The sequence below is a fragment of the Mastacembelus armatus genome, chromosome 17, assembly GCF_900324485.2.
Source record: "Mastacembelus armatus chromosome 17, fMasArm1.2, whole genome shotgun sequence".
Taxonomy (NCBI): domain Eukaryota; kingdom Metazoa; phylum Chordata; class Actinopteri; order Synbranchiformes; family Mastacembelidae; genus Mastacembelus; species Mastacembelus armatus.
The window spans coordinates 5,760,957-5,777,876 of NC_046649.1; the positions used below are offsets into that span (position 1 = coordinate 5,760,957).

Here is a 16,920-nt window from a genome sequence, read left to right on the forward strand (position 1 = left end):
CAGCGTCTCCTCAGCACTCACAGGTATGACGTGTGTCTAAAGGTGTATGTGTTTAGCTCAGACCAAGCCCTGACAGCTGGAGCCAATCCAATCTGACCTGTGATTAATGTGCTTTAAAAAAATCAATCAGTGTGTAAATAAAATGTAAATAAATTACTAAAATGTATTAGCAAGACCATGCCATTGTGTTGGGACCTTTCCCTACTGTGAGATTTACTCATTAAGCAGAAAGTTCTGAATAAAACTTAACACTTTCTTTTGGTGAAGATGTTTGAGAAATGACTCATTAACTCATTAGATGTGTTATATATTAGTGCCTGCTCATAAAATTAGAAAAAGTATAGAAATGTATAGAAAATTCACTTTACAAGGGACATGTTATCAAGTCATTCTATGAAACAAATGCTATTTCCACTTAGAAATGTTCAAGGTTTTCATAAAGAGAAAATTCTTTCTTTTTAAACCCACAACAAGGGAGATATGTCAGATATGTCCCACCTCAGGCATAAAATCCTTATTAATATTATCCTTTTTATTCAGGCATGGGAGCCTTTACTTTACTGCATTACTACCCTACCATGGACAATACTGTATGTATATATCACAGTCATGAAATAAAATTTCAAAATGTAATATTTTCTTAGTACCGTGTTTTTTTGGAAATAGAACAGAAAACGTAATTTAATCTTGCTTTTTAAGGTTTGCATTCTTGATCTCGAAATATGAGTTTGAAATGTCAGCAACCTCATTGTTGTAGTGAAAAAATACTACATTTTAGACAAAACATTTGCACAAAACAAGAACATTCTTCCACATTATTTTGACAAGGCGATAACCAGCGTGACAGGGTGGTAGAGACAAACTGTCTGGCTGTGATCTGCCGGTTTAAAACTTCATCTGACATTAACTTTTGTTGCTCTTGAATAGAAATGCAGGCACTGCTAAATGATACAAGAGCCTAAATACTCCTATCAAAATTAAGCTTTATTAATACAATTTTAATTTATAATGGTTTTATTTAAGATGTGGTGATATTTTGGATGCAAATGTTACATGATCAATGCGGACACATGGCCTTGTAGAAATGAAAGTGAAAAATAATGTGAAATCGGACTTTCTCATAAATCATGTTACCAAGTTGCAGCAACACATGAATTAGTATCTTTATGCTTTGGAAACATGCTTTGCTCAAAATTTTGGGGTTATGCATCTCAGCGAACTCTGTGGACTCGAATGGCTCTATTAAAGAATAAATAACAGCTGTAAAACAATGTAGGCATACTAAAAAAATAAATAGCTAAGCAAAACTCTCTTCATATTTTTGGGTCTCGGGAGGTTAAATGGTAGCCTATGATAAACATTAGCTGGCCTGCCAACAAGCCACATTTCACATAATGGCGAATATAAGTGTCCCCCAGAGCAAACCATGCAGGTCATGTAAAGAAAAACGTTTAAGCTAATCATGTAGCAGGCTAATATTAGCCACCAACTTACTGGGACAGTCGTTTGGAGGAAATGAGGCCTCGTCGTCCTGGCGCCATCACCATGGTAACTGTTGACAACTGGGAGGGAGGTATAGTTCACATACTTCCTGCTAAATTTGATCCGTCAAACCCACGAGAAATATACTTTTGAAGAATATATAAAAAACATAAATACGAAATAACAACAGAAATTAGAAACAGAATCGCGATTACTAGACACGTAGTAAATATAACTATAAGAACAACCAAATAACAGGCCATTAGAATAAGGAAATCAAAACAAGGATAAAATCTCATTACAATTCTTGGGCTGACGAGTCCTGGTTGCTGATTAACAGGGGAAATATGTGGAGGAGGCACCAACGACAATTGTGATCGAAATAAATTGTTTTAAAAGTCGTGATTGCTGTCACGAGAAAAGTGGAAAAATAATGTCTGCGTGCACGAAACAATCAATTACATTTCGTGACTATGTCAAATTCATCAAATCAAATTATATGAGGTCGGGTTGGTTTACAGACATTATTCCTGTGTCACGTTTTTAGCCACATAGAGCATAAATATCTTTTAAATGATAAACAACTGAACTAAACTCCTGATGATCTGTGATCATCTCTTGTTCCTCCTTTTTAAATTAAAATGGAAAAACAGTTTGCGCTCAATGAGTGAACATAAACGTCAGATATGTTAAATGTGAACGTATTCAACACGTTGCTAACAAACCTAATCAAAGACAAATTAGGTTTCGTATCAAAACGTACATGAGAATGCAGTTTAGTTGTATAGGAAGGTCATTTTTAGGAGACAGGGTCTGATTCAGAAAGAACTCTGTGTCCAAATCCTCTCAAGCTCGGTCAGACTGGATGGGGCCCAGCAGTGGACGCCATTTTCAGGTCTCTCCAGAGAAGTTGGACAGGGTTCAAGTCTCTGGCTGGGCCACTCTAGGACATTCACAGAGTTGTCCCTAAGCCACTGTCTTGGCTGTGTGCTTAAAGGTCGTTGTCATTTAGGACAGTGAACCTTCAGCCCAGTCTGAGGTCCTGAGAGCTGGAGAACAGGTTTTCATTGAGGATACCTCTGGACTTTGCTCCATTCAGCTTTCCCTCAACCCCGACCAGGCTCCCAGTTCCTGCTGCTGAAAAACAGACCCACAGCCTGATGCTGCCATCACCATGCTTAACTGTTGGGATGGTACTGAACAGCTGATGAGAGATGACTGGTCCACAAGCACAGAGGTGCACACACACACACACGTACGCACACACAAAATACCATGTATTCTCTTTCTCTTTCAGGCAGTGTTCAGATCCCCGCTATAAAAACTAAAAACAGAGAGAGACAGAGGTGATGAATAAGAGCTTCATGTATGTCTTTATTCAATTCCTGCCAGGATATCAGCTTTGTGTCCATCTAAACAAGCCCAGGTTTCACACTGAGTATAAATTAACTGAAGAAATACACTGACACTTTTTGGTTGGTGGTGTGCTGCAAAAGTTTTTAAATGAAAAAAATGTGCCATGCTTCAAAAAAGCTTTAAAACCACTGGTTCAGTGCACATTCTTCAGGTGCAGCTCCTGGATGTAGATCCCAAACAGGCTGTGCTGAGGTGACTATATGCAGCATTTGACTGTTGCAGATCTCAAATTGTTTCTGTTGTACTGTTTTACTCAGTTAATAAAACACATACGATGTAAGTACGCTGTGTGCTATTACACAGCCAGTTTCACAAGCCAAACATTTAACCATATTGAAAGTGCATTCAATTATGTAAAGCTTGTCTCTGTGCATATGCATTGGCTGTGCATTCTCAATATGGCCTGTTATATTTGAAATAGTAAAATACAATATTCTCCTTACTAAGAAGTGTTTCTCACAGATATGTTGATGCAGGAAACTGGGTTTCTGTCTCACATTTACTTCCATCCCGTGTTTAATATTTTAAAGATTATCTACCATCTACTACTTTTGCACCAGTATAGGAATCTGTAAAAACCCAGTATGACCAGTAAAATATTATAAATAGTATTTTCATTGCCCAAAAGTGATTATAACAGCTAAAACAGAATTTTTTTCTACCTTTACTGATCGTGATAAAGTCATATGCAAAAAAAAAAAACAAACAAAAAACTGTACCACCATCACTTTTAGAAGGCTGTGTGCCCTCCCACAGAACATAATCACTTTTTCACAGAAACCTTTCTGCATAACACCTATTACAAGATTCCTGTTCTTTGGGAGCATGAAACCGACTTATATGTTTAGAGAAACTATCTATAGAGAAACTCCACAATCACAAGGCTCTCTCTGCCCTCATGTCCACTTTCACGAAGGACATAATTTATAAAGCAGAAGGATGTAAGGCGGCCGGACAAACTGGTAGAAAAAAGCTGGTTAAGTGACTGGAATGAGGCTGGATTCACTGGAGGCTGTGGTGGAGAGATGCAAACAGAAAAAGCTGGAGGCCATCCTGGAATAGTAGGGAATGGTGGAGGACTGTGCTGTCACTGAATGATACAGGAGATCTTCAACCCCACTGTCATCTGGCTCTACAACACCTTAGTCAATGGTAGATGACAAACCAACAAGAACTGGACTGTGAGTGACTTTCATTACTTAGCACTTATTACTTTTACAAAACTAAGTTTGCCTTTGGGGACTAATAAAGTTTATCTCATCTCATTTCTCAGAGAACAAATTAAAATAAAATACTGGAAAGAAAAGATGCAGACAATGAGCTGTCTACATGAAGGCACATTAAACATTAACATTAAAGAAACCACTATATGGATCTGTGTTTTTTAGCATGGGGGGTGACCACGGCCACAGCAAGACGTCTTTGCCAGAGATTTACAAGGAGACTGATCTTCATAAGAGATTTTGGTATCCAGTATGATTCCTCACACTGATCCCTCTCCTCTCTCTGTCTCTCTCTCTCTGTCTCCAGGAATGAGGCATGGAGATACGCTGGTGGCTTTGCTCGTCCTGTGACTCTGTCAGAAGTGCTGTTAAAAGGATTCAAGTGGGGATTTGCTGCTTTTACTGTTGCTCTGGCTATTGAATACACCTTTTTCCCCCCAAAGAAGGGCGGCCACTAATGTTCATCATTGCCAAGCCCAAACCTCACCCAACAGTCTAATAATAATCTGTATTTTCTGTTTATTAAAGGTGTGTTTGATCACCACATGGCTTCGCTTTTCCTTCTTCACCCTGACACACGTTTCAACCATAACTTTACTCTGCATCTGTATTTTAGGGATAATGAGTGTTAAACTCCCATAATAGTGTTGTTGCTGAGATGAATGTGCACATGTAGTAGTTAGTTAGTCCTGCTTCCTCTTCCTGCCCAGTTTTTGGAGGCATATTTTGCAACACTTCACTGTGACTACTATAAAAACCAGCACTGCAGTAGCCAGCAGCGCTATGACGTCGAGGTTGAAGTACTGGAGCCAGCTGAGGTCGTGGGCAACAGATTTAAGATGTTTTGCCCCTTTGTGGCGCATCACAAATTCTGTCCAGTACACTGAAAGGTCGAGTGGGTCAACTGGCCGGTCTCGATGGAGGACTGACAGCTTCTGAACACACTCTCTGTATCTGGACACACACAGGTGGACCAGATCAAAATCGTAAGACTTAAGACAGTATTAAAATGCACATCCCAAAACAAACAACAACAATGTGAGAGACCACATGACCCCTCACCTGGTGTCATTGATGACTTCATTCAGTGCCCAAAGGAGGCTTTCTGTAGAGATGGAATAAATATCCAAGATGACTCCTGCTCCCCTGCTTGCCAGCTTCTGTGCGTTATCGGGCTGGTCCCCAGCAAGTGGCACCATCACCATGGGAACAGCATTACACAGTCCCTCAAAGAGACCATGTGACCCAGCGTGAGCTATGCCCACCTCCTCTCTCAGGAACTGATAGGCTATGTGGTCAAAGTGCCAGAACAGCAGTCGGCAAAGCAGCGGCTCCAGTAAAGCCACCTGTGGGTCAGAGGTATCACAGGACAATAAACAAATGCTACTGAAGATTTTAGGTTATGTGTTCATGTGAGTTAAATGTCAACAAAGTTCATTTAAACATGTGTTTTAGTGCCAGCACTGACTATTTCTAGAGAATTGTGTGTCTTATATCTAAAGAAATGAGAAAGAAATAGAAAGCAAGTGGAGACCACTTCATTTCACTGAATAGAAAAAAGCCATCCTTCATCCATACACATGCCCGTCCAAGCATATCTGGCTACATTAGCTCACCAAAGTGTTGACAGCTCTCTCCTTAAAGCTCATTTTATCTGTGTATCCAGTGAAAAAGCAAGGCACGTATGAGGGCGGGGATGGGCAGCCTGAAGACTGCGTATCCAGGGTACATGGAATTCCCCTCAGCAAATTAATAGTGGGGATACCTGAAAGCAATTTAGCAAAGAGAGGTGAGCAGATTTACAGACACACAAACACAGATAATCCACGTGTTACAGAGCTCACCTAGTTGCCGTGCTATTAATGAGCCTGTGGGCACCACTGGGTCTGTCAAGACTGCATCAAATCTCTGCAGAATGAAAGACAGTAAAGTAGAATAGAGGGGTTAACATTCAGCAGTGTCACAGCTGAAATTAAAAACATTCACTTTTCCTTCTCTTCATTCACACGTGCATGGCTCATACAGAAGAGGCATGTCAGTGTTTTTGCATAAACACACTGACTAAAAATGTGTAATACCACCTAAGAGACCTTTAAACATGGACCTGACTCCAGAGACCCCTAAGCATGTCCCGTGGTTTCTTTGAACTAACAGAAATCCAAACAGATTCTCTTCATCATTTTGCAAAATATAAGATTAAATAGATAATAAATTCAAACGCCTCACAGTTTTATAGATTGCAGTGCTTTTGTATTGAACTCTGTTGCATTGTACAGTTGATCTCAGTGTTGTGTTTGGCCCTGACCTGCTGTGCCAGATGGGAGATGAGACTATCATTGAACAGGAGGCTCTCTGCAGTGGTGTGGATTAAACCCGTGGATTTCTTTATTTGTGAGAAATGTGAACTTATCTTCTCCAGGAAATTCTTTGCAGATTTTTTCATTACGTCTTTATGTGAGGCCAACAAAGAGTCAACATAATCCTTGTCATAAGGAAGAGGATAGATCACAGTGTTGTAGTGTTTTCCTGGGCCCATTCGCATCGTAATCTCTGGCATCACCACTGTAACTCCGTGTCCACGGCGACCCATTTCTTGGGCCATAGCCTTTATGCCGATCCAGTGACTCCCATCCATGGGCACCACCAGCAAGTTACCCAAGAAGGCTGGAGAAACGGTGCCACTTTTAGGATTGGTGTCATTGGCCTCAGCCTCTTCTGTCTTCATGTGCTCCTCTGTCCTGGAGCTCTTCTTATCTACAGCAGCATTTACCTGCTTTTCCATGTTTAGCAGCAGGAACACAAACACCGCTGCTTTCCACATTGTAAAACTGGACTAAGTTACCACCTCTACCCTGTGCTGTGAATGTCTCTATAAGTCGTCTCTTTCCTTCCAGCTCCTCTCTCTGACTCCTGGTTGATGAAATGCCTCCGAGAATTAACAGAGTTGTGTGTTCAAAGTCCTCACAGTGTAGCAGTTGGAGCTGATAAGTTATTGTCCATGGTTGATTTACTCTGTAATTTAATATTTTAACATTTTTCACACTGCATGTGAGGGAGTGGGCAAAGGTTGAGCAGAAGAAAAGGCAGTGTTTATATGCACCGCACTGATCTTATCGTTCTTCACTGTTGGCAGTAATCAGGCATTAACACAATCCCTGTTTGTTTCCAGTCCTTTATTTTGAAGTATTTCCTGTTCTTGGTGTGTCTCTTAATTGAGTTATTTTTACTTTTGTTAATCGGTGTCTGATTGTTTTCACCTAGTGTTTTCAATTTAAGCCTGAGCTTCCCGTTGGCTTGTTGGCTCGTCTTGTCTTGTTTTCTTCGTCTTGCCTGTCTTCTTGCTTTGTCTCTTTGTTGTCCAGAAAGCCAGTTGCCTCAGTGCCACACTTGCATTCCTGTGAGAGTTGCCTTGTCATCTTATTCCTGATTGTGTTCTGTGTTTTGTCGACTATCCCTGTGCGATTTGTGTTTCTGTTTTTCCAATAAACTATCCACCAGCTTTCTGTACTCCTCCTTCTGTCCTGCACCCAAACACTGCACAGCTGTCAGAAAATTTCTGCAGGTGGTAAGATCCAGAGTTGTACTGGAAATCAAAGGTGTACAGGGTGAACAAGAAAGAGAGAGCACCGTTCACTGTGGAGCTCCCGTGTTACTCAGCACCACACTAGACAGAGCACTGCCCATTCGGACAACCTGTGGTCTGTCTGTCAGGTAGTTAGCAACACAGGAGACAATGTGGGAGTCAACCCCCATCACCAGTAGCCCTGGCTGGATGGTATTAAATGCACTTGAAAAATCCAAAAAAATGATCCTCACAGTACAACCCCAAGCATCCAGGTGTGAGTGAGCTTTGTGAAGCGGGTAGATGATGGCATCTCCCACACCCAGACTTGGCTGGTAGGTAAACTGCAGCAGGTCAGGAGAAGATTTCACCTGCAGAGCTCGTTGACATATTTCTGCATTTTTATCCTCTTAGATGTAAGATCATCTCTGAGCTCTGGGACAGATCAGAAAGTTAGACAACAGCACATTTTTGTCTGTAGAAAAATAAAACACAACAAAACCTTCTCTGTCTGCTGTCATATTCTGCTGATAGTTGCATCTTGCTGTAACCCATCTGACTGTAGTGGTATTGTGAAGAAGGAGTAGATACTCACATGTTACCTGAGAGATATCTAACACCTTGAGGTCTGACAACTGCGTCTGCAGATGCTCCACCTGACTCTGCAATGTCAGGATTTGCATCACTGATGCACAACAGACAGGAAACAAAAATGAATTTTACTCCCAAAGATCCTGTAATAAAGGTGCAAAGAATTTCTCACATTTATTTCAGACTCACTCAGTTTTGTGTTCTTGTCTCCCTTGTCGTCTATTTCAGTAATAAGACCATCCGCTCTCGTTTGCAGCTCTGGGAAAAAAGTAAATTAGATTTTATCACCTCTGACTGGATTATCAAATTATTTAACCCTGAACTGTTAAATGACAGAAAAAACATACTGACCTTTTAGACGGTTACTTGTGGTTCCATTGGCTGCATTTTTCTGAAGGTCCCAGATTTCATTTTGTAGCTCAATGACTGTTAAAACTAAAACACACAAACATGCAATGAGTTTGTTTATAATAATGATTTTCCTGACAGGTTGCCACTACGACAATTTGAGCCCATCTCACACATCCTACTCTGTCACTGATCAGTTTAACCTGCATATGGTCCATATTTCAGAAACTGCCAAAAGGTTTAGGATTCCTTTCCTCTGCCCTTTGACCCTGGTTTACAGCAGGTAGAAGACTCCAGGTTAGATTTAGGACTGTGAAAGTATTGGAGCAAATCTGTGCTAGAGCTTTCATTCAATTGGCTCTCTGAATTTGTGTTTAATTAGCATTAGCAACAACTAATAACGCTGTTAGAGAGCAGGATCACATAACAACCATTTTCTATACGAGAAGGACGATTTATGATTAAGCTACAGGACATTAAACCCAAGGTCCAGATTGTCACAGTGGACCAACTCCATAAGCTCACTTATTTGGGGGTTGGCAATCAGTCTCTCAATGTCTGAGGTCTTGGAGTTTAATTCCATTTGTTTCTCTTCCAGTTTCCTGTGTAGATCTATGAGGTGACAAGCAGATACAGAGAAACTGAGTTGAGACAATGGCCTTAAAGACCACAGATAATTACAGTGATTTAATGTTGCTCACCTGAGATCCTGTCTGGGTCTTTTGTTGTAGAGATCAGATCCCTCAGAGTCGTCAGCTCACCGTGAAGGTTTATCACACTTAGAACTGACCCACAAAAAGAGCAAATATCACTGTTTCCACGTTCACAGCTTTAAATCAACAATAGGATGCTAGGTTAGTTACTGAGTTGCAGAGACACTACGCAACACAAGAACACAAGAAACCACTCATTTATAACAGAGAGATTTCAGCTTTCATGTGAGGGCTCACTGAGTGCAGTGTTAGAGTCTCCTGTTCTGTTGAGCTCTCCAACCATCTGATCAAATTCAGTCTTTACTTCTGATAGAAACAAACACATGAAATAAAGAAGTTAAGCTAAAACAAAATCATCAGAGAATTTACTTGAATCAGATTTATTGTGCAACTTACGCTCATATGTTTTCTCAAATCCAGAACATTCTTCACTCTTTAATTGTAGTTTCCTCTGCAACTCTGTCATTTGCAAAGAGAAAGTCAGGTTATCAAAGCTCTTGTCTGAAAATATCCTATGAAACCTTTCCTATTAAAAAAAACCTTAGAATACTAGATGGGGATCAAAAGAACTCACCCTTTATTTCAGCCTGAGCTTTTGCATATCCTCTTTCTTTGGCCTGAAGCATTGCCTGAAGAGCTGTAAATGTATTAAGTAAGTAACTTTAATACATTTAAAGTTATACTAAGTAATGTATTACAGTTATACTAAGTGTTTTCTGCATTAACTTAAGAAAATGGCTAGAGAAGGACTCACTGGTGGCTTGACTTGTTGAAGTTGTCTGGTATTGCTCATCATTCTGCAGCTCTCTCAGCTCTTCCATTACACTGATGATTTTCTTGACTGGTTAAAGTGAAGAAAAAAAAAAGACTCCAATGTTTAGATTTGAACTTTTGGAGATGAAATGTTTTCCAAAGTGAATCTGCCTCTTTTTCATACTTGTACTTACTCGTTTGTGCCTGGGCATACTCTGTTCCCTCTAGTTGTTTCTGCAAATTTTCCTGCCTTTTCTTCTCTATGTCAAAACTACCTCTTAGCTCTACGATGAAAAACAAAACAAGTATAATAATTTGATACACATCAGACAAGCATAAGTGTGACTTTCAATTTAAAAATTTGAGTAAAATGTTAGGCCAGTCACCTGTGAGTTGAGAGTCAACTAATTTTTTGGCATTTGACATTAACTGTCTAAAATGCTCAACCTCAGACTGTAAAACCAAAATTTCTTTGGCTGGAGAAACAAGAAATAGTATATCAAATTAATGCTGCAGAAAAGTGCACACAAGTTTAAAAAACACACTAGTTTTTTTTTTTTATTTGCACACTTACCAAGTTCCATGTTGTTCTCATCACGATTTAGCTGTAAAATCTTCTTTTTAAGAAGCTCAGTCTTTATCTTCCACTGCCTCTGATGATCTGATAAAAAAGAAACAAGAATGAATGAATGAATGTTTGTGTATCTTTTCAAAACTGTAGGTCAAATAAATCAGGATCAACAACATATCTCAACACGACAATGGGCTCTTTGCACATAATATACTGCCGCGCCGGAAATGCGGAATTAAGAAATTAAAATGTTTACTCTCCTGTGACCTCCTATGACCTGATCCACCTTACCTTAGTATAACTGAAGCACTTCTGAATAGGGCCTATTGTGCATTGTAGAAATATAATTGTTGCTCTCAGTGAGCACAGTTTGCTCTAACCTTGACTATTTGATAAGGGCCCAGATGTCTTTCTGTGAGAAATCCCCTCCCTTTTTCTTGTTTCCATGAAAACTGATGTGTTAGGCTGCAAGCAGCCAGTGACCCTCATGCTGTACCAAGGTGCTGTGTGACTGTTACTCCTTGCAAGTAAAACCTCTATATAATCTTACCGAAGTTCGTCCTCTGAGTCTATTTGTTAAAAGAATTTACCTAACAACTTGGGGGCTCATCCGGGATCGCAATATCTCCTCTTCCTTCCAGGTTTGGACCTAAAAACCGTGCACGGGGGAGTCTTAAGTCTCCTGACTGAAAGCCCTCCGCCCCGGTCCCATAAGGGAACGGTTTGGAGCATTGAGAGGCTAGGATCTGCTGTGAGGGGAGAGGGTTGACGCGATTGAACTTTGAAAAGAGAGACCAGAGACGGACTCCTGTAAGGTAAGAGAATTTTAATTTGGTTAAACTGAGTAGAGTCTCAGTGGGTCTAATTCGAACAAAACCATCCCCTGAGTGGAGTCTCAGGGAATTAGGGCCCAAACAAAACCGGTGCAGTGTCCCTGGGAGTTTCTGGCTCTCTGGAAGCCCCGGGTGGTCCTGGGTCCTTCGGGTCACGCAAGCTGAGTAGAGTCTCACTGAATTGCGGTCTCATATCAGGCTGAGGGGTTGGTGATTACAAAACGGATCACTGACTAAAAATATCATTGACTTGACTTGAGTGCTGAAATTCAAACAAAACCGAAACTTGTGTGGCCTACGGGACACTGGGTCAAACATGTTCGGGTAAAACCGAGCAGGGCTTTCGGGAAATCAGAAACTTGGGATGAACCCGTGGTCTGTGGGAGACCCAAAGTAAACTAACCCCGTGGTCTGTGGGAGACCCAAAGTAAACTAACCCCGTGGTCTGTGGGAGACCCAAAGTAAACTAACCCCGTGGTCTGTGGGAGACCCAAAGTAAACTAACCCCGTGGTCTGTGGGGGACCCGGAACAAAAAGGAGCCCCGGTGCGCGTCGATAGTGCTTTTGAGCATAACAAGAGAGAACATTGGTACCATGGAAAGAATATAAAAGCATAGAAATAATTAATGTGACATGAAGTGAGTTAAACAGCTGCTCCATCTCCTCCAATCAGATCAGTAACTAAACAATAACAGTAATTAAAATAATTTAAAAAACAAAAAGGGGGGGATAAGGAGCCTGTTAAAATAATACGTGTAGGCCTACAATAATTATAATAACAATAAATAAATAAATGAGTAGCAGTGAGTAAAAACAAATAGTAACTGAATATAAAAAAAAAAAAAAAATAATAATAATAATGTCAATATGTAATGATAATAATATGTCAACGAGCTCAATGAGAAGAATCAGACAAATGCCAGGTTAAGTAAGTAATAAGGGAAAATGACGTCTGCATTTATTGACCTAAATATCTACGTACATAATATAATATCTATGTTCCTCAGTTCTGGCACTCACCAATCTGCATAACCAACTCAGGAAAATTGAAGAAGAACGTCAGAACAAGAACACAGCATCTTCTTTAACAATTACTGGTAAGTATCTGATTTTGATCTGGTCACTGAATAAACTTTAGTTCTTTGATAACCTCGAGTAGAAACTGACTTTTTCTAGAGCTGAGGGAACAGTTGAAGGCAAGAACTGGCCTTGACTAATGCTACCATGTTTTAAACCAGCCCTCAAGGCTCTGCTTCAGGCCAGGGAAAGGGAACATGTCACTGCTGAGGCTGAGGTCCGTGGTGAGTTGATTTTATAAGATGATGAAATAAGGAAAATTGTTCTCAAGGGTGAGAGACTCCACCAGTGTAAAGCTGCAGGCCCTGATGGGATCAGCACCAGGGTCCTGAAGACATGTGACAGGCAGCTGTCTGTTATCCTTTGCCAGTTATTTAACGACAGCCTGGACCAGGGGAAAGTTCCTGTATTGCTGAAGTCATCTTGCCTGGTCCCCGTCCCAAAGAAGTCATCTCCCTCTGACCTCAATGTCTACTGCCCTATAGCCCTTACATCTCGAGTGCTGACGCTGCTGGAGAGGCTGATTCTGCGTCTGCAGGTGAAATCTTCTCCTGACCTGCTGCAGTTTACCTACCAGCCAAGTCTGGGTGTGGGAGATGCCATCATCTACCCGCTTCACAAAGCTCACTCACACCTGGATGCTTGGGGTTGTACTGTGAGGATCATTTTTTTGGATTTTTCAAGTGCATTTAATACCATCCAGCCAGGGCTACTGGTGATGGGGGTTGACTCCCACATTGTCTCCTGTGTTGCTAACTACCTGACAGACAGACCACAGGTTGTCCGAATGGGCAGTGCTCTGTCTAGTGTGGTGCTGAGTAACACGGGAGCTCCACAGTGAACGGTGCTCTCTCTTTCTTGTTCACCCTGTACACCTTTGATTTCCAGTACAACTCTGGATCTTACCACCTGCAGAAATTTTCTGACAGCTGTGCAGTGTTTGGGTGCAGGACAGAAGGAGGAGTACAGAAAGCTGGTGGATAGTTTATTGGAAAAACAGAAACACAAATCGCACAGGGATAGTCGACAAAACACAGAACACAATCAGGAATAAGATGACAAGGCAACTCTCACAGGAATGCAAGTGTGGCACTGAGGCAACTGGCTTTCTGGACAACAAAGAGACAAAGCAAGAAGACAGGAAAGACGAAGAAAACAAGACAAGACGAGCCAACAAGCCAACGGGAAGCTCAGGCTTAAATTGAAAACACTAGGTGAAAACAATCAGACACCGATTAACAAAAGTAAAAATAACTCAATTAAGAGACACACCAAGAACAGGAAATACTTCAAAATAAAGGACTGGAAACAAACAGGGATTGTGTTAATGCCTGATTACTGCCAACAGTGAAGAATGATAAGATCAGTGCGGTGCATATAAACACTGCCTTTTCTTCTGCTCAACCTTTGCCCACTCCCTCACATGCAGTGTGAAAAATGTTAAAATATTAAATTACAGAGTAACTCAACCATGGACAATAACTTATCAGCTCCAACTGCTACACTGTGAGGACTTTGAACACACAACTCTGTTAATTCTCGGAGGCATTTCATCAACCAGGAGTCAGAGAGAGGAGCTGGAAGGAAAGAGACGACTTATAGAGACATTCACAGCACAGGGTAGAGGTGGTAACTTCAGTCCAGTTTTACAGTTTTATCCCCACTATTAATTTGCTGAGGGGAATTCCATGTACCCTGGATACGCAGTCTTCAGGCTGCCCATCCCCGCCCTCATACGTGCCTCGCTTTTTCACTGGATACACAGATAAAATGAGCTTTAAGGAGAGAGCTGTCAACACTTTGGTGAGCTATTGTAGCCAGATATGCTTGGACGGGCATGTGTATGGATGAAGGATGGCTTTTTTCTATTCAGTGAAATGAAGTGGTCTCCACTTGCTTTCTATTTCTTTCTCATTTCTTTAGATATAAGACACACAATTCTCTAGAAATAGTCAGTGCTGGCACTAAAACACATGTTTAAATGAACTTTGTTGACATTTAACTCACATGAACACATAACCTAAACTCTTCAGTAGCATTTGTTTATTGTCCTGTGATACCTCTGACCCACAGGTGGCTTTACTGGAGCCGCTGCTTTGCCGACTGTTGTTCTGGCACTTTGACCACATAGGCTATCAGTTCCTGAGAGAGGAGGTGGGCATAGCTCACGCTGGGTCACATGGTCTCTTTGAGGGACTGTGTAATGCTGTTCCCATGGTGATGGTGCCACTTGCTGGGGACCAGCCCGATAACGCACAGAAGCTGGCAAGCAGGGGAGCAGGAGTCATCTTGGATATTTATTCCATCTCTACAGAAAGCCTCCTTTGGGCACTGAATGAAGTCATCAATGACACCAGGTGAGGGGTCATGTGGTCTCTCACATTGTTGTTGTTTGTTTTGGGATGTGCATTTTAATACTGTCTTAAGTCTTACGATTTTGATCTGGTCCACCTGTGTGTGTCCAGATACAGAGAGTGTGTTCAGAAGCTGTCAGTCCTCCATCGAGACCGGCCAGTTGACCCACTCGACCTTTCAGTGTACTGGACAGAATTTGTGATGCACCACAAAGGGGCAAAACATCTTAAATCTGTTGCCCACGACCTCAACTGGCTCCAGTACTTCAACCTCGACGTCATAGCGCTGCTGGCTACTGCAGTGCTGGTTTTTATAGTAGTCACAGTGAAGTGTTGCAAAATATGCCTCCAAAAACTGGGCAGGAAGAGGAAGCAGGACTAACTAACTACTACATGTGCACATTCATCTCAGCAACAACACTATTATGGGAGTTTAACACTCATTATCCCTAAAATACAGATGCAGAGTAAAGTTATGGTTGAAACGTGTGTCAGGGTGAAGAAGGAAAAGCGAAGCCATGTGGTGATCAAACACACCTTTAATAAACAGAAAATACAGATTATTATTAGACTGTTGGGTGAGGTTTGGACTTGGCAATGATGAACATTAGTGGCCACCCTTCTTTGGGGGGAAAAAGGTGTATTCAATAGCCAGAGCAACAGTAAAAGCAGCAAATCCCCACTTGAATCCTTTTAACAGCACTTCTGACAGAGTCACAGGACGAGCAAAGCCACCAGCGTATCTCCATGCCTCATTCCTGGAGACAGAGACAGAGAGACAGAGAGAGGAGAGGGATCAGTGTGAGGAATCATACTGGATACCAAAATCTCTTATGAAGATCAGTCTCCTTGTAAATCTCTGGCAAAGACGTCTTGCTGTGGCCGTGGTCACCCCCCATGCTAAAAAACACAGATCCATATAGTGGTTTCTTTAATGTTAATGTTTAATGTGCCTTCATGTAGACAGCTCATTGTCTGCATCTTTTCTTTCCAGTATTTTATTTTAATTTGTTCTCTGAGAAATGAGATGAGATAAACTTTATTAGTCCCCAAAGGCAAACTTAGTTTTGTAAAAGTAATAAGTGCTAAGTAATGAAAGTCACTCACAGTCCAGTTCTTGTTGGTTTGTCATCTACCATTGACTAAGGTGTTGTAGAGCCAGATGACAGTGGGGTTGAAGATCTCCTGTATCATTCAGTGACAGCACAGTCCTCCACCATTCCCTACTATTCCAGGATGGCCTCCAGCTTTTTCTGTTTGCATCTCTCAACCACAGCCTCCAGTGAATCCAGCCTCACTCCAGTCACTTAACCAGCTTTTTTCTACCAGTTTGTCCGGCCGCCTTACATCCTTATGCTTTATAAATTATGTCCTATGTAAAAGTGGACATGAGGGCAGAGAGAGCCTTGTGATTGTGGAGTTTCTCTATAGATAGTTTCTCTAAACATATAAGTCGGTTTCATGCTCCCAAAGAACAGGAATCTTGTAATAGGTGTTATGCAGAAAGGTTTCTGTGAAAAAGTGATTATGTTCTGTGGGAGGGCACACAGCCTTCTAAAAGTGATGGTGGTACAGTTTTTGTTTGTTTTCTTTTTGCATATGACTTTATCACGATCAGTAAAGGTAGAAAAAAATTCTGTTTTAGCTGTTATAATCACTTTTGGGCAATGAAAATACTATTTATAATATTTTACTGGTCATACTGGGTTTTTACAGATTCCTATACTGGTGCAAAAGTAGTAGATGGTAGATAATCTTTAAAATATTAAACACGGGATGGAAGTAAATGTGAGACAGAAACCCAGTTTCCTGCATCAACATATCTGTGAGAAACACTTCTTAGTAAGGAGAATATTGTATTTTACTATTTCAAATATAACAGGCCATATTGAGAATGCACAGCCAATGCATATGCACAGAGACAAGCTTTACATAATTGAATGCACTTTCAATATGGTTAAATGTTTGGCTTGTGAAACTGGCTGTGTAATAGCACA

General features: G+C 41.1%; 3 protein-coding genes and 2 pseudogenes across 3 annotated transcripts; 2 read left to right on the forward strand and 3 right to left on the reverse strand.

Annotated features, from left to right (window-relative positions):
* Nucleotides 1-4,287: 4,287 nt before the first annotated feature.
* LOC113134971 (NADH dehydrogenase [ubiquinone] 1 beta subcomplex subunit 3-like) lies at nt 4,288-4,668 on the forward strand (annotated as a pseudogene).
* Nucleotides 4,610-7,055, reverse strand: LOC113134970 (UDP-glucuronosyltransferase 1-1-like). The gene is made up of 5 exons (XM_026314596.2): nt 6,427-7,055; nt 5,966-6,029; nt 5,738-5,886; nt 5,184-5,467; nt 4,610-5,075 (listed from the first exon to the last, which is right to left on the reverse strand). Exons 1-5 carry the CDS (start codon nt 6,940-6,942, stop codon nt 4,805-4,807), a joined length of 1,284 nt encoding a protein of 427 aa, XP_026170381.1. The 5' UTR covers nt 6,943-7,055; the 3' UTR covers nt 4,610-4,804.
* A 716-nt stretch (nt 7,056-7,771) lies between these two features.
* LOC113134119 (cingulin-like protein 1) lies at nt 7,772-10,744 on the reverse strand. Its single transcript, XM_026313358.1, has 13 exons — nt 10,663-10,744; nt 10,475-10,564; nt 10,283-10,372; nt 10,090-10,176; nt 9,910-9,972; nt 9,732-9,794; nt 9,573-9,641; nt 9,324-9,407; nt 9,148-9,234; nt 8,626-8,709; nt 8,464-8,532; nt 8,279-8,368; nt 7,772-8,118 (listed from the first exon to the last, which is right to left on the reverse strand). Coding segments are annotated over exons 1-13 (888 nt in total). The 5' UTR covers nt 10,673-10,744; the 3' UTR covers nt 7,772-8,116.
* A 3,934-nt stretch (nt 10,745-14,678) lies between these two features.
* On the forward strand, nt 14,679-15,833 carry LOC113134120 (UDP-glucuronosyltransferase 1-1-like; the record flags this gene model as incomplete). The annotated part of the gene is made up of 2 exons (XM_026313360.2): nt 14,679-14,926; nt 15,035-15,833. Coding segments are annotated over 2 exons (519 nt in total), but the record flags the coding sequence as incomplete, so codon positions are not given.
* On the reverse strand, nt 15,442-15,947 carry LOC113133742 (NADH dehydrogenase [ubiquinone] 1 beta subcomplex subunit 3-like; annotated as a pseudogene).
* Between the last annotated feature and the right edge of the window lie 973 nt (nt 15,948-16,920).